The sequence below is a fragment of the Mesocricetus auratus genome, unplaced genomic scaffold (assembly GCF_017639785.1).
Source record: "Mesocricetus auratus isolate SY011 unplaced genomic scaffold, BCM_Maur_2.0 Super-Scaffold_4256, whole genome shotgun sequence".
NCBI classification, from domain to species: Eukaryota; Metazoa; Chordata; class Mammalia; order Rodentia; family Cricetidae; genus Mesocricetus; species Mesocricetus auratus.
This window is the reverse complement of record NW_024429182.1, coordinates 21,997,219-22,023,913: the sequence shown is the minus strand read 5'-3', so window position 1 is coordinate 22,023,913 and position 26,695 is coordinate 21,997,219. Positions and strand designations below refer to the sequence as shown.

At 42.1% G+C, this 26,695-nt stretch overlaps 1 protein-coding gene and 1 pseudogene across 1 annotated transcript in view; both read left to right on the top strand.

Moving 5' to 3' along the window:
• The window catches only part of LOC101842556, a 35,163-nt pseudogene extending 17,573 nt beyond the window's left edge, over positions 1–17,590 (top strand).
• A 6,123-nt stretch (positions 17,591–23,713) lies between these two features.
• LOC101832144 (cytochrome P450 2C28-like) overlaps positions 23,714–26,695 on the top strand; it is a 42,546-nt gene continuing 39,564 nt past the window's right edge. Inside the window, exons 1-3 of the mRNA NM_001281683.1 lie at positions 23,714–23,881; positions 25,887–26,049; positions 26,233–26,382. Of these exons, the coding sequence (NP_001268612.1) occupies positions 23,714–23,881; positions 25,887–26,049; positions 26,233–26,382 (481 nt within the window). The remainder of the gene's footprint in view (positions 23,882–25,886; positions 26,050–26,232; positions 26,383–26,695) is intronic.

Genomic DNA, 26,695 nt, shown 5'->3' with positions numbered 1-26,695 from the left:
CATAAAAAGAGTTTGGCAATGACCCTTCTGCTTCTACTGTGTGGAATAATTTGAGTATTGGTATTAACTCTTCTTTGAAAGTTTGGTAGAATTCTGCACTGAAGCCATCTGGCCATGGGCTTTTTTTGTTTGTGAGACTTTTGTTGACTGCTTCTATTTCACATAGGGGTTACAGGTCTATTTAAATTGTTTATCGGTTCTTGATTTAATTTTGGTAAGTAATACTTATCTAGAAAATTGTCCATTTCCTTTAAATTTTCCAATTTTGTGGAGTACAGGTTTTGAAAGTATGGCCTGATGATTCTCTGGATTTTCTCAGAGTCCATTGTTATGTCCCCCCCTTTTCATTTCTGATTTTATTTGCATATTCTCTCTCTGCCTTTTGGTTAGTTTGGATAAAGGTTTATCTATCTTGTTGATCTTCTTGAAAAACCAACTCTTTGTTTAATTGATTCTTTGGATTGTTTTCTTTGTTTCTACTTTATTGACTTCAGCCCTCAATTTGATTATTTCCTGGCATCTACTCCTCCTTGGTGAGTTTGCTTTTTTTTTTTTTTTTGTTCTAGTGCTTTCAGATGTGTTGTTAAGTTTCTAGTGTGACTATTCTCCAGTTTCCTTATGTGGACACTTAGTGCTATGAACTTTCCTCTTAGTACTGCTTTCAAAGGGTCCCATAAGTTTGACTCTGCTGTGCTTTCACTTTCATTGAATTCTAGGAAGTCTTTAATTTCTTTCTTTATTTCTTCCTTGACTCAGGGATGGTGCAATTTTGCATTGTTCAATTTCCATGAGTTGGTAGACTTTCTATAATTTGTGTTGTTGTTGAATTATAACTTTAAACCATGGTGATCTGATAAGATACAGGGGGTTGCTCCATTTTTTTGTATCTGTTGAGATTTGCTTTGTTGCCAACTATGTGGTCAATTTTAGGGTAGGTTCCATGTGGCACTGAGAAGAAGGTATATTCTTTTGTGTTTGTATGGAATGTTCTATAGATGTCTGTTAAACCCAACTGAGTAATAACTTATGTTAGTTCCTTTATTTCTTTGTTAAGTTTCTGTCTGCTAGTCCTGTCCAGTGAGGTGTTGAAGTCTCCCACTGTAAGTGTGTGAGAATTTATGTGTGATTTGAGGTTTAGTAATGTTTCTTTTACGAATGTGGCTCCTTTTGCATTTGGGGCATAGATGTTCAGAATTGAGACTTCATCTTGATGGATTTTTTCTGTGACAAATAGGAAATGACCTTCTTCGTCTCTTTTGATTAATTTTAGTTTGAAGTCTAATTTGCTAGGTATTAGGATAGCTATACCAGCTTGTTTCTTAGGCCCATTTGATTGGAAAATCTTTTCCTAGCTCTTGACTCTGAGATCTTTCTTTGAAGTTTAGGTATGTTTCTTGTATGCAGCAGAAGGATGGATTCTGTCTTGGTATATATTCTGTTAGCCTGTGTCTTTCTATAGGTGAATTAAGAATATTGATGTTAAGGGATATTAATGACCATTGATTTTTGATTCTTGTTAGTTTTTTTAAAAGATGTATTTATTATGAATACAACACCCTGCCTCCATGTACACATCAGAAGAGAGCACTAGTTGTGAGCCACCATGTGGTTGCTAAGAATTGAACTCATGACCTCTGGAAGAGCAGTCAGTGCTCTTAACCTCTGAGCCATCTCTCCAGCCCCCTCTTGTTAGTTTTGTATTTGTTTTTGTTAGTTTTGTGTGTGTGTGTGTGTGTGTGTGTGTGTGTGCGTGTGTGTTTCACCCTTTTTTTGGCTTTACCTTTTTTTTTTTGGCTTGTGGTAATGTGGGATTATCTATTGCCTATGTTTTTGTGAGTATAGCTAACTTCCTTGGGTTGGAGTTTTCCTGCCAGTACTTTTTGTTGGACTCGATTTGTGGATATGTATTGTTTAAATCTGGTTTGTCATGGAATATCTTGTTTTCTCCATCTATAGTGATTGAAAGCTTTGCTGGGTATAGTGGTCTAGCTTGGCAGTCATGGTCTCTTAGTGTTTATAGAACATGTATCCAGGGCCTTCCAGATTTCAGAGTTTCCATTGAGAAATCAGGTATAATTCTGATAGGTCTGAGTTTATATGTTACTTGGTCTTTTTTCTTTGCAGCTATTAACATTCTTTCTTTATTATGTATGTTTGGTGTTTTGATTATTACGTGGTGAGGGGACTTTTTCATTTTTGGTCCAGTCTACTTGGTGTTCTGTATGTTGTGTTCATGAAATTGAGCTAACACCATAGAGGATTTAAAACTGAATTGTTGAATAACTAGAACATGTTGACAATGCTTTCAGAGACTAACAATTTAGCTGAGAAAAGATAGCGTACACATCAGGTAAAGTAGAAATACCAGCAAGTCAGGGAGTAAAAACACCCAGCATTGAAACAAAAGTGGTAGTATCCGAGTGTGTGGGAGACTGAGGAGAAAGTGCTTATGAGAATGAGAAGAAACTTGCTGGGCAGGTTTTCTGAATGACATGAGCTTTGATGCAGTTTTTCATTGAGGAACAGGGGAGAGGCTTTCACATGTGCAAAGTGAAGTGATAAGGTAAAGATATGGGACAGAGAACCAAAGCTGAGCATAACTGGAAATGATTCTTCCCAGAAGAGGATGTGGAAATGTTTTCAAGCACTCTGCAATCCTACATATTGGCATGGGAATCTCTGATACCATATATATGAGCCCAAACTGGAGTCGAATGCAGATAATACTCAGGGTAAATTTCCTGTGAACTCCATAGAATAATCTACATGGTGAGCATTGATAGTGAAGAGGAACATCGAGATTTATCATGTTTGTACTTTAGCTTCATACATGTCTGGATTTATACAAGTGTCGATTCAAAAATAAATTCAAGGCGTCCATCTTATATCATCAGAGTCCCTTAGGCATCATTTCAGTTAATGGGATAGATGGCACAAATGGCAGGAGCCATGTGGGATAGTTCAGTGGTAAGGCTGCTTCTGTGCCTTGGTAAGTTTAACCAAGAGGGAAGTATTGATGTGCTCAATTAGAATCATGGGAGGGAAGGTTCAGGATCAATTGCATAAGCAAGGTGAAAGATTCTAAAAGCCAGAGATCAGAGAAGATTGGACCAAAACAGTTTTTCAAGACAGGACAGGTTCAATACACTCAGGAGCTCACTAATGCTGTGGCCACCTACTCCACGAGATCAATCCAATGTTCAGTCTGAGCTGAAGACCTATTGACAATCGGCGGCTTCTGTGGGAGGGGGAACTGGTTTCCTTTAAGGATGTGGTCCATGGAAAGTCCACCATGCACCCATGTGTATGTGGGCAGCACAAATTGTACTCTGTGGGTTATAAAAAAAAACAATGAAAAGAAGACAGGAGGTTGAGAGGGGATGGAGAGATGAGAAACAGACCTGGGAGGAATTAGGAGGAGGCAAGGAGTAAGTAAGATCAAAGCACATTGTATGGGTGAATAAAATTCTCAAAGAACGAGTAAAACGTTACATATATCAAAGAGTAATGGTAGGGGTAGCTTAGAAACTAGGTGATAAGCATAATGTAGATATAATATAATCACGTGTAAGTAAAAACATAGTCTTTGAACTGAGGTGAGATGAAGAGCAGAAAAAGCTAAAGAACTGGGAGAAACCGGTGGTGTCGAGAAACAAATTACTCTGCATCTGTGCCTTGTCTGCTGGCAGGCGAGAACTTTACCATGGAGATGGACTTCCATAATGTTGTGCAGATTGCCCACTTCGCCTGGCCTAGGTTGATCCCAAGGTCTCTGTTACTAACTGACCAGTGGCCTTTACCTCAGAGCTGTATTTATAAACACTGCTGCTCCTTGGACCTTAGTGAAGTAACAGAATCTAGCTGCTCATTGGCTGTGGCCTAGTACCATCGGTGTGCAATTTTGTGACATATTTATCTTACAGCCATTGGGCATGGCTGTATATTTTTGTTTATGCAAGTATACATGTATGTACAGATGTGTGCATGTGTGTAGTTTAGAAGCCAGCCTCAGGCATTACTCCTCATCATTGGTTACTCTGAGAGGCAATTGTCAGCCTGAAGAAATCAGGTCATGCTCTGCAGTGCTGCAGACTCATAGTGTCCTCTCTGCAACATACACACATGCCTACCTCAAGAAAGAGTTATGATCCCGCCGAGCACTTGCCTCTATGCATGGACTCATGTAGATTGAATCAGACTGAATCATGCACAGAAATTCCTGCCAATTCCCCAAAACTTGTAAAAATCACTTTGTTCTAGAGTTTCTGGAGGCCCTTCCTCTCTCCCTTTGGGTCCGGTCATATTGTCATGGACATGTCTTTCATGCACAACCCGACAGGAGCCTGGAAGGAGAAAGAGACATGCTATCTTCTTCCATTTTTATTAGTTCTTTGAGAGTTTCATGCATGTTCTGACCTTTATTCCATTTCGTGTGTATTTATTGCATTAATTGATTACTTATAATGAAGCTTCTTCCCAGGTTTTAAGGGGGCCTTCCTTCTGAGACCCTGCCATGCTGCCTCTGAAATGATACACTGTCTCTCCCAATGGTCTCCATCCTCAGGATCCGAATGATCATGGCTTCTGTTCTCACAAGGCTTTCTCAGTAATGCTCACTTATGAATGGCTTTTTCCCCCAACATAATATTTTTATTAATTATTTGGGAATTTCATACAATTCTCCCTGATCACACTTGTTTTCCATTTCTCCCAGGTCCACCCTCTCCACCAGAAAAAAACAAAACAAAACAAAAACAAACCAAACAAACCACCAAGTCCAATTTGTGTTGCCCATATACTCATTGAAGCATGGCTAAACTCCCAGTGGCCAGTCCCTTAAAGAAAACTTGAGTTCTTCCTGCCCCACCAGAAGCCATCGACTGTGAAGAGCTACACTTCCGCATCTTTTTTTTTCTTCCTTGTTTTTAAAATTTTAAGTTAGAAACAAGCTTGTTTCACATGTCAATCCCAGCTCTCTCTCCCTCTCCTCCTCCCCCGCCCTCCCCACCAGGCCCCCCCAACCCCCCACCCAATCTCCACTCCTATCCCCAGGGAGGGTGAGGCCCTCCATGTTGGATCTCCAGAGTCTGTCATTTCATCCAGGGTGGGGCCTAGGCCCTCCCCCAAGAGTCCAGGCTGAGAGAGCATCCCTCACTGTGCCAGGGATAAATACTACCCAAGGCCCCATAGATTACCTAGGCCTCCTCACTGACACCACATTCAGGGGGTCTGGGTTAGTCCCATGCTTTCCACACAGCCATCAGCCTGGGGTCCAAGAGCTCCCCCTTATTCAAGTCAACTGTTTCTGTGGGTTAAACCAGCTCAGTGTTAACTCCTTTGCTCATCACTTCCGCATCTTTCTCACATTTAAGGACTCTCTTCAATAGCTTCCTGTCTGGACTGTTTTGGTTTTTGGGTGGAGAAGAGGGGGAGGTTGTCACAGAAGCCTTCCGTGACTCTCATTCTCGGGAGTCTGTATTCATCGATACCACTGCGAAAGAAGCTTGTAGACATCACCAGGGTTTACAGTGGTGTTAAGAGAAGCTTTTTCTTTGCTAGCCGCTTTGGTTTATCCCCCGCCAGTCGCCTGGGCTCTGCTGCGCCAGCCTGGTTCTAGATCCGCATGAGTCCCAAATAAACACACAGGAGGCTATATTAATTATGAAGCTGTTGGCCTTGCTTGTCCCTTACTGGCTAGCTCTGCCTTAAGTAATTACCCCATAATTGTTAATCTAAGTATGTTTCTTACCGGAGAATAGTTCCCGGCTTCCTACCCCCATGGCGTCACATGTCGACTCTCTTGTGTTTCCCCTTCCCAGAATCCTCCTCGACTCCTAGTCCCTCCTATCTAGGTTTTCTATTGGCCAGACAGTACTTTATTGACAAATGCACAGGCAAATAACAGGACTTCCCCAACATCTCCTCTTTTCTGTTTAAACAAAAGAAAGGTCTTAATTTTAACATAGTCAAATTGTATATGACAGAACAGTTATCAAGTAAGAACACAGTTACAATGTTTTAGCAAGATTTAAAGAAAATATCATCCATCCCATCCTTGTGAGTCCAAAGTTCTATATGTATCTTTTATCATAACTAAGGAAAACTATAATTATAACTACCTGTCTTCAACTCCATCAAAGACCACAGAAGGATAATATATAAACACTAGGATTAACAGAGATATCTTACTGCCTGGACAGTCACCCGAAGTTCCTCTGTAACGTTGGGGCATCCATCTTCAGCCCATAGGCCACAATGTGTCTGGAACACTTCTCAGCAAAGCAGGAAATTTCAAACTGTCCATCTGCATTGGCAGTCTGTAAGTCATTTTTCTTTGTCCTGCAGAAAGTCTCGTAGACTCTTCATGAAGCGGGAACCCTGTAAGACTGAGTTCAGTAGTCACTTTCCTGTGGGTCCTGCTTGTCCAGTTTATACAATAACAGTCAAGAAGTACAGGCAAGAGCAGTTCTTGCCCAAATGGCTAATCTTGCCATGTTGAAAGCAAACTCCATAACAAGTTTCTTCGATGCCCATCTTCCTCTCAGATGTAATTGGTGCTGCCAAGAGCAGACATTTCTCATTGTTAAGAAAAACCCTAAACCATTTTAAATGCCATGTTCTGAAGGTCTTTGAGAGGTTTGAAGACTGTCCATCTCAAATATATTTCTGTATATCTAGAAACCTAACTTATGTAACTAGAAATTCTATTATAAGTAACTATCTATAGTCTGTATTCAATTATGCATTACGTTGTAAAAGATCAGTATAAGCATAATACTTAATCAAGAGGAGAAATATAAGCATCACAAAATTGACCTTGATTTTGTCTCAATAAATGAAAAACAATACCCATACCATAATTCCCCTTTTTACCATTAAAAAAGATTGGCTGTGATCACTAGCCAATTATAAACAATCCCATTTAAATGAAAACAAAGATTTATAAACAAGATGGGAATTGGGACGTCGCTCATTCCAAACTGCTTCCTGCTGGAAGGGGGCGCTGTTTATACCATGGGGATCATGACAAAACTCAGAAACCTGTATAAGTCCATATTTTCGGGGTCTGTAAGACTCCATCATCTTAGCTGTCTCAATTGTTGGAACATCTGGTCCACTGCTTCCGGGGGTCTTGGTTCGTCAAACCACAGAAGCCTGGAAGAAATCCTCAGCTTTTTATGTTCTGTGGAAACATAAATGAAAACTCCTTTTCCGAGTAACATATCCTTATACTTAAATTTTGAGGTCAAGGCATTTTCAAAAGATATAAGTTGTATTAATTTAGCAGCATTTATAAGCAAGTGTACTTTAGTAGCAGTTCCTTCCTGAGCAAGCAAAAAACTGAAAAACACAATAGCGTACAGTATCCAGACTCTCTGTGTATTTTCCATCTTTACGTGGCTTATTTATTTATCTATTATTACTTTATTTATTTTACTTTTATTTATTTTTCTTTGAGACAGGATTTCTCTTTGGAAATCCGCCTGCCTCTGCCTCTGGAGCAATTCCTACTGGCGTGCGCCACCACAACGCCGGCTTTTGTATTTATTCACCACTTTGCCGTTTCATTTTCTCTCTCAATCTCACGTATATTTTTAAACACACTGTAAACCTTTAGAAGCTTTTCTTTATCCAAGTCTGACTTTACTGTAAATCTTTATGTTTTTCTGGCCACGTGTCTTATCTGTAAAAACTGCGGCTGTTTTAAACTGCCGTTTCAAGATGGCGGGCGTAAGCGTGATTCCAGCTTACTGCCTCAGTCCATGCTGACCTCCAGCAAAAGCTGCCACTTCCAGCTGTACGTACACCCCTTTCAATCGGTAGCAGAGTCTCTTAAAACAACCTTGCTTTTTTTTTTTTTATGCTGAGTCAGGAAGACTCCGGTAAACGAGCCACGTGAATCTCGGCTTGTCGATAGCAAAACAGAGCACACCTGAGAAAAATGCTGCTACCAAAAATCTGTGCTTCTCTCATTCTTCTGTTTCTAAAATTCCTTTAAAGCTTTTGTTATTTTGCGTGGAAATTCATGATCCCACTCCTGATCACCATTCTGTTAAGAGAAGCTTTTTCTTTGCTAGCCGCTTTGGTTTATCCCCCGCCAGTCGCCTGGGCTCTGCTGCGCCAGCCTGGTTCTAGATCCGCATGAGTCCCAAATAAACACACAGGAGGCTATATTAATTATGAAGCTGTTGGCCTTGCTTGTCCCTTACTGGCTAGCTCTGCCTTAAGTAATTACCCCATAATTGTTAATCTAAGTATGTTTCTTACCGGAGAATAGTTCCCGGCTTCCTACCCCCATGGCGTCACATGTCGACTCTCTTGTGTTTCCCCTTCCCAGAATCCTCCTCGACTCCTAGTCCCTCCTATCTAGGTTTTCTATTGGCCAGACAGTACTTTATTGACAAATGCACAGGCAAATAACAGGACTTCCCCAACACAGTGGTTTCTTGGATCACAAATATCAACACGGTCTCTGGAGGCAGCATGGACCGCAGAAGTCTTTTGAGGAGACTTAACCCAGAAAATGATCCATTCTTCATGTTGTGTATCTTGTTTCTCAGAGTCAGGGTGATTATGTGGTTGGGCAGTGTGTCCAGGCCCCTGCACACTACCCTGCCCTGGGTGCCCAAAGCCCGGCAGGCACCCCAGGTCTGCAACCGTGGCCCCGAGCCCCGCCCCTTCCCTGCCCTCCCACAGGACAAGCAGCGCAAATGGCAGAGGCCGTGACTGCTACATGCTGAAGATTGGGTCTGCAGACTGAGAGGCAACACCAGCCTAACCAGTAGTTTTGGGATGAAGTGGACCAGGTAGTAGCCTGAAGTGGTGGCCTGAGCTACTCGGCCATGTTATGCTCTTCGAGGCTACCCTTCTATACCTGTTCTGTCTCCCCCAGTTCCACGAAACTACTTTCATTTTATTTTTTAAAATATTTTATTTATTTACTGTATATACAGTCTGGGCACCAGATCTCATTCAAGGTGGTTGTGAGCCACCATGTGGTTGCTGGGAATTGAACTCAGGACCTCTAGAAGAACAGTCAGTGCTCTTAACCACTGAGCCATTGCTCCAGCCCCCAGGAAACTACTTTTAAAAAGTATCTTCCCATAAAACCTGCCGCTTTTAGTGGTTCTGGAGATACTATTCGCTCTGTGGGCTCATCTCCACGAAGCCTCCATGGATCTCTTGGACTCCTTGGAGTGGCCTCCCAGTTCGACTTCTCTCAATTTCTCTGGCAGACATTCTGATTTCCAGCTAAACCATTAGTTTTACCCATTTCAGAGTTCCTAATGAGGAAGCCAACATTGTGTCTAATTAAATTCTTTAACAGAAGAATTAGTCACAATGGCTTTCTGAAAAATTTCTTTCTTTATGGCTGGGATCTTAAATGTCTATCACGGAATTGTGTTCTAAAGATCTGCTTTCCAGCTTAAGATGCTTTTGGGGGGTGACAGAACCTTTTAAAGGTAGTTCTCCACCTTCCTAATGCTGCAACCCTCAATACAGTTCCTCATGTGCAGTGACCCCCCAATCAAAACAATATTTTTATTGCTACTTTATAACTGTAAATATGCTAATGCTATGAGTCTTAATGTAAATATTTTGGGGATTGAGGTTTGCCAAAGGAATCATGACCCACAGATTGAGAACCACTGCTTTAGGAGGTGAAACCTAGCTGGAGGATGGTGTTAGGTCACCAGACTGTTTCTTCAGTTCAATGCTCTTGTCTCTTTCCTCTCTTTATTTCCTAGCTATGAGAGGTGAGCAGTTCTGCTCTCCTGCGTTTCTTTCTGCCATAACGTCCTGTCTCCAGTGTGTCCAGCCTCTCAGGGTCAAGCAGTCAAGGACCAAACAACGGAACCATGAGCAGCAGTGAAATCTTTCTTCTTATAAGCTGGTTTATGTTTGGGTATAATGTGGTACCTCGATATATATGTATATATATAAAGATATTATATATAATGATTATATAATGAAAGATAATATATATATTTGAGGTATATCTATATGTATTTCATTATATATATGTGTGTATATGTATATGCCTATATATACCTAACATAAGGCCAATTGACAAATTTATACCTCACATAAGTATCATTTCTTTGTGGTGAGACCATTTATAGTCCACAATTTTAACAGTTTTGAAGAATGGGAAATAAGGTGTGGGTAGACCAATAACATTTTCTGCTGTGTTGTTTAGGTATTGCGGTTTTAGTATTAGACTTGCCATTGTTTATTATCTTAAAGAACAACCTGAGTTATTCTTGATCCACTGTAGTTAAGTGTGCCAACAAACCAAAATAACATCCACATACACCCTAGGAAAAACACAATCCGAAGTCTGAGTTTACCACAGAAAGCTTGGTGGCTACAGTAACCGGCGTGTTTGGAGCTGGAATAGAAAGGGTGGTACCACTCTGAGGTGTGGACTATGCTGCTGGTGAGGAATGTGGACATCACAGGAATGGCTCTAGAGGGGGAGCCAGAGAAACTCAACATAGATGCTGGAAAGATGCTACCCACGTCCTCCACTGGGTCTCTTAGAGAAAGCCCATTATTGAATTTGCTCTGTTGCTAGCCGTAACATGTACATATGAGGAAGAAATGAGAATGAGACAAGTGTTCACAATGGGAGAAAGTGACTGAGAGAAACAAGACAGTGTGAACAGTAGCAAAAGCATCCAGCCCTGAGTTTAGTGACCTTACTCTGATAAGGTGTCTGCATTTGATGGGAGGAGTCTGCAGCAAGGCATATGTGTTACCAACTGGTGTAGGTTGGTGCATTGGTTTCCTGAAGGATAGAGGAGTATGTAAGTGACTTAGTGTATTTTTATTTCAACATTAACAAAATAGTGGAGATCAGATAATTTTCAAAGATATTTAGTCCACAGTTCTGGAGACTGGAGAATGTCACACTGACATTTGCTAGACTCTGTTGAGAACCCTTGTTGGATGGGATCCTATCAACTCTGGCACATGTGAGCATGGTGAGTGACACACGTGGAGGAGAGGTACAGGTGCAGTGCCAGTATTTCTCATAACAATGTAACAACCCCTCACAACCTGGCTTCAGAATGGATGGTAAGATAATGTGTGAGGAATCTTAGAGGAGAGACATGAGAGACAATTATATGAGTTCTAGTGATTAGAAATTTCTGGGGCTTGAAACATACTTGAGCATTTGTAATTATTCTAAGCTAGCATCCAGTATTAGGAATTTGAATAGGCTCTTTTATGTTCAAGACTGTGTAAAACATGTAACACAATGATAACTCCCTTACCTGTGAGAAATATTCATGATCACACTGATACAAGAATGAGTATACATATGATAAAATTATAAGTGTACTGCAGGAGAGAGAAGTGTGTTTGTGATGTGTGTGTGTGTGTGTGTGTGTGTGTGTTAAAGAGAGAAAGAGAGAGAGAAAGAGAGAGGTTGAGAGAGAGAAAGTCTGTTTGGCGAGACTATTTTGTATGAGGTGGTGACAAACATGTGATTCCTCATCTATTTTAAAAAGAACTTTGAGAAGTCGTTTGTAAATAGTACAGCAAAACAAGAGACATGCCCATTACCTTTGCATGTGAACATAAATTGCCCAAGACACAAAGAATATATTGAAGGGCTGGAGGAGAGATGACTCAGAGGTTAAGAGCACTGGCTGTTCTTTCATAGGTCCTGAGTTCAATTCCCAGCAACCACATGGTGGCTCACAACCATCCATAATGAGCTCTGGTGCCCTCTTCTGGTGTGCAGGCATACATGCAGCAGAACACTGTATACATAATAAATAAATAAATCTTTAAGAAAAAAAGAATATTCTGAAGTGAGTGCCTTTGGCATATGCAGAAAATACAGAGAACCATTGGGAATTTGCAGATGAGTATGCATGTACACACACACACATGCACACACACATGCACACACATACATGCACACACACATGCACACACATACATGCACACACACATGCACACACATACATGTGGCAGGAGAATTCAATTACTATCATATGCTAATTTGATTTGGCACTAATTTTTATATTCTAGGTTTTGTCCTTACAGGGATAGAAATTTCTTAATTCATATGTGTAAGACGTCTATATAGTGAATCATTTAATTATTCCTATGTGCATTGATTATCCAGTATGATACTATGCAGAAGTATATCTACTTAATAAATGCCTGGGTTTTAGGTAGTTATTTTTTCCTGTGGCACTACAAGTCTAGATGTGCTCAGGGCCTGTGATGGTGTTGAGACACTTTCATCATGCCCCATGTAGCACTGACTTGCTCTGGGAGCTGAGCCACATTGCATTATTTCCCACTTTGTGTTACTAGCTAAAGTCCAGGAAGAGATAGAACATGTGTTTGGCAGAAACAGGAGCCCTTGAATGCAGGACAGGAACCACATGCCCTACACACATGTTGTAGTGCACGAGATTCAGAGGTATGTTGACCTCGTCTGCTTGAACCTGCTTCATTCAGTGATTTGTGCTGTTAAATTTAGAAACTACTTCATCCTTAAGGTAAGCTTGTTTCTCTCATTCTGCCACACCTGGGTTCATCCTATGACTGCAAATATACAAGAGAATATTTAAAGTAGTAATATGCAAAAATGTTAAAGAGAAAAATGTAGCCGGGCGCGGTGGCACACGCCTGTAGTCCCAGCTGCTCGGGAGGCTGAGACAGGAGGATCGCTTGAGTCCAGGAGTTCTGGGCTGTAGTGCGCTATGCCGATCGGGTGTCCGCACTAAGTTCGGCATCAATATGGTGACCTCCCGGGAGCGGGGGCCCACCAGGTTGCCTAAGGAGGGGTGAACCGGCCCAGGTCGGAGAAAAATGTAGCTCTTAAGTATCATTAACTTGGAAACATGGAATTTCCAACTTTCCATTAAACATTGCTAGCTTGCTTTTTGCTGCTGTATAAGCACCATGTCTAAAGGCAACTTAGGGAGGAAAGGGTTTATTTAATCTTATAGGTCATAGTCCATCACTGAGGAAAGTGAGGTCAGGAAGACTAGCAGGGCAGTCACTCCAGCAGAGCAGGAACTTGAAGCAGAAGCCATGGAGGAATGCTGCCATCTGTATGCTCTCCCTGGCTGTTGTCCAGAAAGTTTTATTATGCAATCCAGGTTCACTTTCCTGGCACCACTAGGAATGGGCTGGGCTCTTTCATGTCAATCATCAATCAAGACAGTGCCCCCACAGACATACCCATAGGCCAATCTAAGCAAGGCAATTCTTCAGTTGAAGTTCCTCTTTATAACTCTGGGTTGTGTCAAGTTGATAGCTGAAGTAACTAGGAGAATATCTGGATTCAGTACTTAGATGGATATATGAGTGTGCTTTTATATATCATGTGCATATGGGGTATGAAGATGTGTTTAGAACTATATTTTCATTTATTAAATCTATCACACTTAATATCCAAACACTTTAAAGTGTATCTCCCAGCACCCTCACACTGAAGTTATCAATATACTAATATTATCCTCCACACAGCTCAATATTATATTTGTTAGATATACTAAGGTATCTTTTATAGGTTTGGGGGGAGAGTGTTTTCTTTTTTTGTTTTTTGTTTTTTTTTGTTTTTCGAGACAGGGTTTCTCTGTATTGTTTTGGAGGCTGTCCTGGAACTAGCTCTGTAGTCCAGGCTGGCTTTGAACTCACAGAGATCTGTCTGCCTCTGCCTCCTGAGTGCTGGGATTAAAGGCGAGAGCCACCAATGCCCGGATAAGGGGGAGAGCTTCTTATAGTGTGATTAAGGAACAAATCTCCAATTTGGCTCTACAAAATTGTGAACATTTCCTTTAAATTTTTTTTGATACAAAAATGTTTTGAAGAGTCAAAGCCACTTGACCTGTGAAATGCTCCTCTGGTTTTGCATGGAGGTTTTCTTGGAGACTGGGGTCCAATTGCATGTTTTGACAAGGACTCAGTTGGTGGCCTGCTTCATCAGACTGTGATCCTGGATACACTGTAGTTCCACTATTGATGATACTAAGAATCATCTCTCCTAATAGAGTGTTTTTTCAGATCCTCTGTTAATGAGGTTCTGTGTTCTGCACTAAAACAAAAGTATGAAGGATGGAATTTAATCTTTGAATTTCTTATTGTCCAAATAATTTATCAATAGTTTTAACATTAATGTATAGTCTCTGCCTGAGCATCCTATTTTCCAATTAATTTACCAGCAGTATATAAAGTTAATTAGTAATTTTAAAGATAAATCCAATCTTTGACCTTCTCCTACATGTCTGTAGTGCAATCTGACTACCACACACACTTGCCCTTCTCTCCTTCTTCCTCTTCCTCTTCTCTTCCTCCTCTTCCTCCTCCTCCTCCTCCTCTTCCTCCTCTTCCTCTTCTCTTCCTTCTCCTCCTCTTCCTCCTCTTCCTCCTCTTCCTCTTCTCTTCCTTCTCCTCCTCTTCCTCTTCTCTTCCTTCTCCTCCTCTTCCTCCTCTTCCTCCTCTTCCTCCTCTTCCTCCTCTTCCTCCTCTTCCTCCTCTTCCTCCTCTTCCTCCTCTTCCTCCTCTTCCTCCTCTTCCTCTTCCTCTCTTCCTCTTCCTCTTCCTCTTCCTCTTCCTCTTCCTCTTCCTCTTCCTCTTCCTCTTCTTCTTCTTCTTCTTCTTCTTCTTCTTCTTCTTCTTCTTCTTCTTCTTCTTCTTCTTCTTCTTCTTCTTCTTCTTCTTCTTCTTCTTCTTCTTCTTCTTCTTCTCTGTTTTTCACCAAACCTCTGCATCCTCGCCAGTCACCCCCCCCATGTACTGGCTTAATGAGGGCATCAGCATTTCAAGGGTATGGAGCTATCCTCTGGAGCTTGGAGGACTTACCAGTGGCCATACCATTCTTAGTACAACTAATTGAAAATCCTTGCCTGAACTGATAATCCTGAATTGTGAAATAATAGCAGTTCTCATTAAAAAAATCTCTCTTGTACTTTCAAGGCAGGGCTCATCTATGATGATGAGGTCTCCACATTTCTGAATGATAATCACATAGTATACCTCATAATGTTCAGTAAGTGATAGTGTACCCGTCAGTAGTATATTTAAAGTTATCATTACTTAGATCAGATCTCCATTTAACAAAAGTCCAAGCAAAGGATTCTAAACGCTCCTGACTTTTCGAGAATGAACACAGACTTCCACCTAAAACCACAGCCAATATGAGTTGAATGAGAATTGAAGTGGTAAATATGGCAGTGATGAGGGCAGACTCCAGTGTCCAACCTTGGTAATGGCTAGAGTGGGTTCATAAGCTTTTGTAACAAAATCTCAAGTCGTCAGTCTTTCAACTGCTAATGGAGATCACAGTAGCAAAGCTGTGGCTACTAGTATTAAACTTATCAATTTTGTGTCTTTAAACAACAACATCTCACCAGTCCAATTTGTATTACTCATACACTCATGGATGTTTAGCCATCTGTTTGAGTGTAGGTGACCTACCAGAGGTCACATCCTAAACCCTCATCAGAGAGCCTTTGTTTGCAGTAGATGAGTGGTGCTGAAAACACACCCACACCTTGATCAAGATACATAGAATAAGAGATCCCAGAATGCTCAGTCATAAATGGGATATCTATATCACATATACTCCTCTCAAGGCTAACGGATCATTGTGGAAGAGAGGGCAGAAAGATTGTAAGAGCCAGAGGTAGTAGATAACTACAAAGAAACAGTGTTTTTTGGACATAGGTAGGCAGCTACACAATGACCTCATAGCAGTTGTGACAGCATGTATGAGACCTACACAAGTTTACACCAGAACACAGAGAGGGGAGGTGGGCATGAAGTTCCACCCTTCTCTGAGGAACAAGTGTCAATTCATCTCTCTTCTTACTTGGTCTGTGTGTAAATGTCACTGCTCTGCTTTGGACCCATTGTCTTCATCCATAAGTCAAACAGATTGGCTTAGGTGAGTTCCTTCTTTTCTTCTCATTCAACTTTCATTAAGTCTGTTGGCTATTTTCAGAGTACCACTGTAATAACATCACTGACATCCATGCTGTATGACGACAAAGAATTTCCTAATCTAGAGAAGTTTGACCCTGGTCACTTTCTGGATGAGAGTGGCAACTTTAAGAAGAGTGGCTACTTTATGCCTTTTCTCAACAGGTAACAGAAATTGATTTCCATTTGTACTTTGGAGGACATAATGCAATTTTAGGATCAGGTGCAATGGTGACTTTGCTGGGACTGGAAGATTTTCTCTTTGTATATTATAAAGAGTACCACCTTCATGACTGTATTTTCTCTGCATGTAGTATTTCCTCATTATTGGACCATATCTGTGAGCATTGCAGGATCTAGCACAGATTTTTTTTCAAGTTTTTTTAAAGAAAGCAGAGCATAGTTATTGGTTGAACTTGGCCACTGGATATAATCTCCAGCTTCCCAGGAACTTCTCTTGGAAGCTGATATCATTTAGACTTTTCCTCATCTGCCAGAAGAGAGCTATCTAAGTCCACATTTTCAGTATCTCCTCTGCGGCACCCTTCACTCCCAGACAGCTCTGGGAATGCAAGTTCCCTAGAGAATAGAACATTCTCAAGCTCTGAAAGAGACTCACTTCTGAGTTAGGGAGGCAGGTGAGTCAACAGGACACTGTAATCCAGATGGATTGGTGCTGTAAGAGAGGGAGTCAGAGGGGAAGTTACTCAGATCTTGCTCTTTCATACCCACAGGAGTATTCTAAAAGGTCAGGGGGAAGTTGGCTGGCACACAGGAAACAAGGTTGTAAGAAAAGTAGAGGAAGCAGGGAACTGTACAGAGGAACATTTTCTGTAGATGCAGGAAGTCAGAACCTGCCAAGTAAATGCAGGGTGAGAAGACCATGGGCATGTGGAAGGACAATGTGCAGCGATTCCAGAGCTCTTAGAGTTTCCTTTACTTATGATCCTACACCTTGGTTGTTCAATCTCAGTGCTCCATTATGTGTGCTGAGCCTCTGGGCACGGATTCACTTTTGCCTTTTGCTGTAGGGTTTGATTCTTATGTTGGTCCTGAAAGTGTGCAAATCTAAGTTGAGTATACCACTCATCTCCCCCTTTTCTTAAGGAACTCATTTGGTCAGGGAGGCAAAAGATAAGAAAGAAAGCATAGGATTCAAGCAGTCCTGCCATGAGGGATTATGCATATGATGAGAAAGTCCACAAGGCTACGAGGCTGGGATCACAAGGGTCATAAAGAGGAAAGGCCAGAGCTCCTGAGGGAAGTCAGAGCATTGCTTGGTCAAATGGGGCAGCTTGAAGTTTTGGTGAAGGAAGCTGTGTCTGGAGCAGAGAATATGATGCGTGTCTTCTATCCACATACCTAACAACTCGTTGACTATTTACTAGGTATTCTCCATGACAATTTCCAGCACAGTAATTCAGAGACAAAGCTGTGTCTGTTATTTTCAGGAAAGCGGATGTGTGCAGGAGAAGGCCTGGCTCTTATGGAGCTGTTTTTGTTCTTCACCACCATTTTACAGAATCTTAACCTGAAGCCTCTGGTTGATGTAAAGTACACTGATACCACACCGATAACCAATGGACTTAGCCATATGCCCCCTTTGTACCAAGCTCATTTTATTCCTGTGTAAAGGGCAGACTCGCTCATCACTCCTCTCTCTCTCTGCTTCCATCAGTCACTGGATGAAGGCTCCCAGATGGTTATAGACATCAAGTTCATTATCAGGAATGGGCATTCGAGGTGGTCTCTCCACTATTGCTTAGCTTGCCAGTTGGTGTCATCCCTTTAGATCACTAGAGGTCACTCTGGTGCCTGATCTGTCTTCTAACCTATGATTCCCTCTTCTCCCTATTCTACCCCCACCCACTCAACTTCCTGTTCCCCTATGACCTACTCTCTCTTTCTGTTCTCTCCCTCTCTTCTTCCCAGCTCCCACTCCCCCCACCCCTCACCGTGTTCCCCATCCATTCAGAGGATCTTGTCTCAATCCTCTTCTCTTGGGTACTATGCATATATGCATATCTTTTAGGTTCTTTCCTGTTTCCCAGACTCTCTATCAGTGGAAGTGCAGACTGGCACTATTCTGATCCATGACTAGAAACCATATATGAGTGAGTACATACCATGTTTGTCTTTTTGCGACTGGATTACCTCACTCAGGATGGCTTCCTCCAGTGCCATCCATTTACCTGCGAATTTCAAGATTCCATTGTTTTTTTCTGCTGAGTAATACTCCATTGTGTAAATGTACCACATTTTCTCCACCCACTCTTCAGTTGAGGGGCATCTAGGTTGCTTCCAGGTTCTGGCTATTACAAATAATGCTGCTATGAACATAGTGGAGCCGGTGCCCTTGTTGTATGAATTTGCCTCATTTGGATATATGCCCAAGAGTGCAATTGCTGGGTCTTGCGGTAGATTAATTCCCATTTTCCTGAGGAATCTCCACACTGATTTCCAAAGAGGCTGTACGAGTTGGCACTCCCACCAGCAGTGGAGTAGAGTTCCCCTCTCTCCACATCCTCTCCAGCATAAATTGTCTTCAGTGTTTTAGCCATTCTGACAGGAGTAAGATGGTATCTCAGAGTTGTTTTGATTTGCATTTCCCTGATGGCTAAGGATGTTGAGCACTTTCTTAAGTGTCTCTTGGCCATTTTAGCCTCCTCTGTTGAGAATTCTCTATTTAGATCTGTACCCCACCTTTTAATTGGATCCTTTGGTGTTTTGGAGGCTTGTTTCTTGAGTTCTTTGTAAATTTTGGAGATGAGCAAATTGGCAAAGAATGGGCTGGCAAAACCAGCAGAGACAGCTGATCTGAACAGGGGAGAGCTCTTGGACCCCAGACTGACAGCGGGGAGGCTAACATGGGACTGATCTAGACCCCCCAAATGTGAGTGTCAGTGAGAAGGCCTGGGCAACCTATGGGGCCTTGAGCAGTGGATCAGTGTCTATCCCTGGAATACAAACAGTCATCGTGTGCCCATAGCACAAAGAGGGATGCTCTCTCAGCCTGGACTCTTAGGGGAATGCCTGGACCCTACCCGGAGTGAAATGACAGACTCTAGATATCCCCTATGTGGAAGGAATTGGCAATAGGGTGGGAGGCTGGGGGGGGAAGGAGGGTGCGGGAGGAGGGGAGGGAGAGGGAACTGGGATTGACATGTAAAGCTATTTAAAATTAAAATAAAAATGATAAAAAGGGCAGACTAGCTATACTCACAATCTGCAACTTCTCTGCTTTGAGGGTACTGCTGATTTCGATTCTGGTACTATAGTTGCTTTCTCTCACTTTTCCCCCATTCTCTTGAGATCCAGTGAACCTCAAACCCCATTAAGCAGAGTTCTCTGGGTCAACACACAGTTCAACCTTTTGTCCTCTATATTTTGTGACACTCCCAAGCATTACTTATATAGTGAGTATACATAACTTGTACAATTCAGTTACTACTAATACTATATTTTTGCGTAAAACAACAACATCTTTACAATAGGACAATTCAAAGCCATCTGTCTCCTGCTTGTGCTGAATAAAAACTAATTTCTGGGACAGTTCTCAGACTCTCTTTCTTATGATGGGCATAAATGCAAGGAATAAGTAAAGAAAGCAAAGTCTCAAGAGGCCATATTTGCTCTCATAAAGATTTATACAGAAAGGGACCAAGAAGAAAAGGGCAGAAATGCTTTCTTGGCTGTTAGTGGACATTAAGATTTGAACAAGAAACACTGATATCCAAGAACAGTTTCTGGTATTGGGACTAATTCAGGCTATCAGTCATGGGGGTGTGTAAATATTTGTTATTAAGGCTAATGCCCCTGCTTTAGTGTTTACTGTGAACACAAAGTAGGGATAGTGAATATTGTTTTTGCTTTCTGTTTTCAGCTTAGAGTTAAATAGTAATTAGTATGTTTGTCTTGTCAATTCAAAGTTCTACACCCCAGAGAAGGGGAATGAGGCAAGATCTCCTGAGCAGATTGGGAGCATGGGGGGTCAGAAGGAGGGGGGAGAGAGGAAGAAGTGGAGGGGAGAAGAGGATATGGGAAGCAGGAAGGTTGAGTCGGGAGAAGAATAGAGGAGAGCAGGATGAGAGATACCATAATAGAGGGAGCCATTATAGGTTTGAGGAGAGAGCTTACACTGTGGGATTTCCAGAGATCTACAAGGATGACTCCAACTGGCAAACTAAGCAATAGTGGAGAGACTACCTTAAATGCCCCTCCTTGATAATGAGTTTGATGACTACCTTATACGCCATTTAGAACCTTCATTCAGTGACTGATGGAAGCAGAGGCAGATACCCACAGCTAAACACGGAACTGAACTCCTGGAGCCCAGTGACAGAGAGGGAGGTGTGATGAGCAAAGGGGTCAAGACTGTTCTGGTGAAACCCACAGAGACAGCTTACCTGACAAGAGGGAGCTCTTGGACCCCTAGACTGATGGCTGAGAGGCCATCATGGGACTGATCCAGACCCCCTGAATGTGGTGTTAGTGAGGAGGCCTTGGCAATCTCTGGGGCCTTGGGTAGTAGATCAGTGTTTACCATGGCATACGATTGAACTTTGGGAGCCCATTCCATATGGAGGGATGCTCTCTCAGCCTGGACACGTGGGGGAGAGCCTTGGATGAAATTACAGACTCTGGAAATTACAGCCTCAACCTCCCTGGGGAATGGTGTGGTGATTAGGTGGGGAGCTGGGGGGATTGGTGGAGGGGCAAGGGAGGAAGGGAGGGAGAGGGAGCTGGGATTGATATGTGAAGCAAGCTTGTTTCTAATTTAAAATAAAAAATATATTAGAAAAAAAAGTTCTACATGCTTGACTAAAGAGATGGTTCAATTGATGAAGTGCTTGCTGTGGAAGCACATTTGATACCCAGGACCTATGTTAAAAAAAATCAGGGCTTGGTGATGCAGGCTTCTAATCTGAGTGCTGAGAAGAAGAGACCGAAGGGTCCCTGGGCCTTGCTGACTAGCCAGCCTCACTTATAAGTTCCAAGACAGTTAGACACCATGTTCAAAAACAAAACAAAACATGATTGATGACACCTGATGAAGTCTGAGACTGACTGCTGGCTTCCACATGCAAACGAACACACATGTGACTGTATCACACAAAGATGAACCCACACAAAGATTTGTGCATCAACACATACTTAGAAATTCTTTTCATTACTATAAGGAACTACCTGATATAGGCTACTGTGGTGGTTAACTTTGTTAACTTGATACATTTAGAATAAATTGGGAAGAGAGTCTCAATGAGGGACTGTGTCCATGGGATTGGCCTGTGGAAGTGTCTGTGGGGGACTGTTTGAAACTGAGTTAATTGATGTGGGAAGGCCCAGTCCACTGTGACTGGCACCATCCTAAGAAAGGGGTTTGTGAGCCATGTAAGAGTGGAGAAATCAAGCTGAGAGCATGCAAGTGGGTGTGTGTATGTGTCATCTCTGCTCCTGACTGTGAATGTGATGACTAGCTGTTTGAAGTCCCTGCCTTGATTTCACTCACTAGGCTGGACTGTAAGCTGGAACTGAATGTTAAATAAATCCCCTCTTTCTTAAGATGATTTTGGTTGGGGCATATTATTATCACAGCAACAGAAATGAAAATAGAACAGCTACTTATGAAGGAAAGCTTTCTTTTAGCTTACAGAGGTTCAATGTCCAAAGCACACAGTATAGGCCTGTGGTAAGGTCTGCTGTAAGAAAAACACAATGCTTCTACAGAGAACTGAGAGTGGTTTGCAGCTATTAGATTTTAGGGTGATGTGAGTCAGGCTGCTTCTCTTTGCCTTGGATAAAGAACTCACCAATCCCTGAATTCACTCAAGCAATAAGTGTTATAAGCTGATCTTCCGACACCAGTCTTAACACACAGGAGCTGTAATTATTAACTAAGTCCAAGTTCATGTGACAGTCACAGCCTGAGTCATGAATGTTGAATCATCGCTCATGGTGAACCCAGATGAACAGAAGCCTGGAGAGAAGAGTGCAAAGTGCAGGGGACATGGTTTCCGGTCTTAGTTCTACCATCCTTAGTCTGTGTGAGTTTCTAAGGCCCAGCTTCCTCAGCAGTGAAAAAGAGAGCATTTTACCTTAGGCAAGGGTAACTGAGAGAACCTAAGAGAATATGGTTGGTGTGAAAACCGTGGGAACCAAACTATCAAAACTCCTTCAAAGATAACTAGGAGAGCATTGCATAACCCTCCCTTCTCCATCTCTGCAGAGGTCAGACTAGTTCAGTTTTTGTTTTTGTGTTTTTCCCCTGGACACATCTGAGTCAAATAAGAGCTTCTATTTAGTGTGAAGCCTGTTTAGGAACCAAATCAGGGTGCTGTACCTTCAGAATAATTATAAGTTTGGGGTTGGTTTTAACTTGCCCTTTGGATAGCCTCAGTGTAAGCCACAAGACACTGCAATGGCTAACAGATCTCATCTCAAAGCTCAGTTCTCCCATGTATGAGGCACAAGATATGATAGGTCTGCTACGTCCCCAGACTGCCTTTATCCATTAAAAAAACAACAATTAGAACAAAAATCACTGTTATAAGTGTTTTAAAAAGAGCATTTAGTGGTAACATATGCATGCATTTACTCAGCTAATTATTTGATACATGATACATTTTCCAAGTGGTGGTCTACACAGGATGCAGAGGCAGTAGGATATTGGATTTGTAGACAGGGGTAAAAAGGACTCCCCCCAAGTCAAAGACTCTGGGTTATGATATACTTGATATTGGATTTGTAGACAGGGGTGAAAAGGACTCCCCCCAAGTCAAAGACTCTGGGTTATGATATACTTTTTTTTTCTCTTTAGGCACAGAACACTGAAATCTTGGATAAGACTTTCAGTCTCAAGGAGAGTATCCTAATGTTTGAGAAGCATCACTGCCTAAATAGCATTTTATAGACTAGGGATAAAGCACATGGATTGCCTCCAAAATCCTAAAGTCCCAACTGGTTCCCAGACTAGAAATTGGGATGAGTTTTACACAAACAATTTACTTTAGGTTCTGGAAAAATGACTCAGTTTGTGGCAAAGCATCCACTGTGTAAGCATGAGGACTTGAGTTCAGTTCCCTCAACACCCGGGCAAAACTGGGCTATCTATAACCTCAGTGCTGGGTATGGGGGGGGCAGAGACAAGAGGATTCCTGAAACTCACTGGCCAAACTGATGATCTTCAGAGCTCCAGGCTCAGTGAGGAATCTGGTCCCCCCCCCCACCAAAAAAGAAGAAGAAGAAGAAGAAGAAGAAGAAGAAGAAGAAGAAGAAGAAGAAGAAGAAGAAGAAGAAGAAGAAGAAGAAGAAGAAGACACCAGAAGTCCACCTCTGGTCTCCACAAGCACATGTGTGTATATGCACAAACATTCATGTATACCCAGATGCATACATGAATACAAATATTTATTTCATTACTCCTCAATTTGGGCTTTAGGATGTAAATGGAACTACTTAAGGTATTGAAATGTGCCCCACCCCACAAATAAAAAGTGTAACAACAACAATAAAAAGCCCACAATAGTACCTGGGCCAAGTTCAGCTCCAGACTAGTTACAACAGCTTGGTCAGGGGCCAGGGCAGTGAGACTGTAAAGAGCAGCTTTAATGGTTTTCAACAGGCCAGAGTCCACCCAGAAGAGAGATAAAAGTGCACCTAGCCGATTGGTCCGAGGCACAAGTTGAGTTAGCAACTATCATTATAAAAGCTTGGGACTACAAGTTCACAGGTGTCTCCCTAAGAAGAGAAGGCTGCCATGGATCCAGTCCTGGTCCTGGTGCTCACTCTCTCCTGTCTACTGCTCTTTTCGGTCTGGAGACAGAGCTCTGGGAGAGGGAGGCTCCCTCCTGGCCCCACTCCTCTCCCTCTTATTGGAAACATCCTGCAGATAGATATAAAGGACATCAGCAAATCCTTAGCCAACGTAAGTATGCTTCCTGCTCCACAGTGGCTGCAAAGCAAAAATTAATCTCTGCTGTTAAATAAATATACTTCTGGAGGCAAATGGAGAAACTGTGCTACTATAAGGCAATTGCGCCCTATGGATTACCATATTTGGTTTGTCATTGTCAGAAATGATTAATGTATTTGTCCAGATTAGAAATTTTTACATTGTAAGATAAAGTCCATATAGCAGAGAACAGCTACTTTTTCTGCTTCATGATCTTTAACTATTAAAAGGTAAGGGAATTGTTTTGAGAATTTACTGGAGAAGCCATCTATGTACATGTTGTGTATTATGTGTAAGTTAGTGAAAATTATTTAATTTCTCCAAAGAAACAATTTATATTTGATACCAAGGAAATCTGAGTCAACATTAAACATATGCACATGACATAGAACTAGTAAGGTCCATTGCCGGCACCAGCCTTTCTGGACTATGGGGAAAGCAGATGTCTGACCCACCAATGAGCAGCATGGAAGAGATTCTGTGGGTCACTGCATGTGCTGGCACTATTGTTATCTGTCCCTTAGTCAGTAATATCAGCGTTACAAACTGCCTGGCATCACACTCATCGAGGGAGAGTTTTTATTTTTTTAAAAATTTTATTTATTTATTAATTTCCCTTTTTAAACCTTTAAATTAGAAACAAGCTTCTTTTACATGTCAATCCCAGTTCCCTCTCCCTCCCCTTCTCCCCTGCCCGCCCTCACCCCTTATCCCATCCCCTTTCTGCTCCCCAGGGAGAGTGAGGCCTTCCATGGGGGATCTTCAAAGTCTGTCATATCATTTGGAGAAGGACCTAGACCCTCCCCTGTGTGCTTAGGTAGAGCAAGTATTCCTCTATGTGGAATGTGCTCCCAAAGTCCATTCTTTTGCTAGGGATAAATATTGATCCACTACCAGAGGCCCCATAGATTAACCAGACCTCCAAACTGACATCCTCAGGGGGTCTGGAACAGTCCTATGCTGGTTTCTCAGATATCAGTCTGGGATCCATGAGCAACCCCTTGTTCAGGTCAGCTGTTTCTGTGGGTTTTTCCAGCCTGGTCTTGACCCCTTTGCTCATCACTCCTCCCTCTCTGCAACTGGATTCTTGAGTTCAGCTCAGTGTTTAGCTGTGGGTGTTTGCTTCTGCTTCCATAAGTTACTGGATGAAGGCTCTAGGATGGTAGTCATCAATCTCATTATTGGAGAAGGGCATTTAAGGTAGCCTCTCAACTATTGCTTAGATTGTTAGTTTGGGGTCAACCTTGTAGATCCCTGGATGTTTCCCTAGTGCCAGATTTCTATTTAAACCTATAATGGCTCCCTCTATTATGGTATCTTTTTTCTTGCTTTCCTCTATTCTTCCCCTGACTCAATCTTCCTGCTCTCTCCTGTCCTCCTCTCCTCTTCTCCCATTCTCTTTCTTGTAACTCCCTCTCCCCTACCCCCATGCTCCCAATTAGCTCAGGAGTTCTTGTCCCCTTCAAGGGAGAGTTTTTAAATGGTGGCTTTCCAGTATTTATCACAGGGCAACTGAGCCAGACCCTGTGAGAAGAGCCCAGCAGAGTCCTGAAGTATTGTCCTTCACAGTTGAATATTTGTTTCAATGTGGACGCTGAGAACTGGTGAGTTGCTCAAGTACAAGAGATCCCTGAGCAGGGTTTAAATCTGAGTTTTGACTTTTCACCCATGGGAAACCAAAATGAACTTGAAATTTCTTTTCAGTGTCACTCTCTTTATCACTAAACCCACAGATGAAGTTACTTCAAAGTGTCATGGTTCTGACAGATTGCACATTATTTGCCTGGCAATCCCCTGGTAAACTAGACTCATGATGTACTTGAAAGCTACAACAGTCAGCTTTTTAGGTATTGAATCTAACTAATTTTGAAGGTGTGGTTGGCAAACTACAAATGTGGAGAGCAAGGTGCTAATGCCAGCATAGATCTTCTAGATTCTTCTGCTGCTACATGCATTTTCTTTATTTTTTAATTTCCAGTTCTCAAAAGTCTATGGCCCTGTGTTCACCCTGTATTTTGGCACGAAGCCCACTGTTGTGGTACATGGATATGAAGCAGTGAAGGAAGCTCTGGAAGACCTTGGAGAGGAGTTTTCTGGAAGGGGTAACTTCCCAATTGTTGAAAGAATGAATAGTGGCCTTGGTAAGTGTGCATGTGCCCATGTGTGCATGTATGTGCATGCATGTGTATGCAGGTGTGTGCAGGGCAGGGGTCATGGGGAGGAGATAGAAAATCTCCTTGGGCAGGGAGCCAAGTGGCAGTCAGAAGCCTGTTCTTCTTCCTTGCCTGGGGTCTCCCTTCTATTTCCATTTCCTGTTCTGGTAGGAATCATTTTCAGCAATGGAACAAAATGGAAGGAGCTTCGGCGCTTCTCACTTATGACCTTGAGGAATTTTGGTATGGGGAAGAGAAGCATCGAGGATTGCATTCAAGAGGAAGCACGATGCCTTGTGGAAGAGTTAAGAAAAACAAATGGTGGGTACCTGTTTACTTGACTCTTCCTTAACGATAACCTTTTCAACACAGCAGCTACTCCTGGGCAGTGGTTGTTAGCTCTCTTGCAAGCGCCCAAAGACAGCTTTGCTTATCTGCCCTTGTGTTTGTACACACTGACTGTTCATGCAGTGTAGTCATAATACTCATCTAATCCCATTCTGCCACAGCTTGTTTTCAAATCCAAATATTGTGAAGCTAGAATGTTTTGAGTCTCATAAAAATTCATATGGGGTAATATTTTCCTTATAGTGTAATTATGACTTTATTATTTAGAATGTTTTCTTGGAGGGTA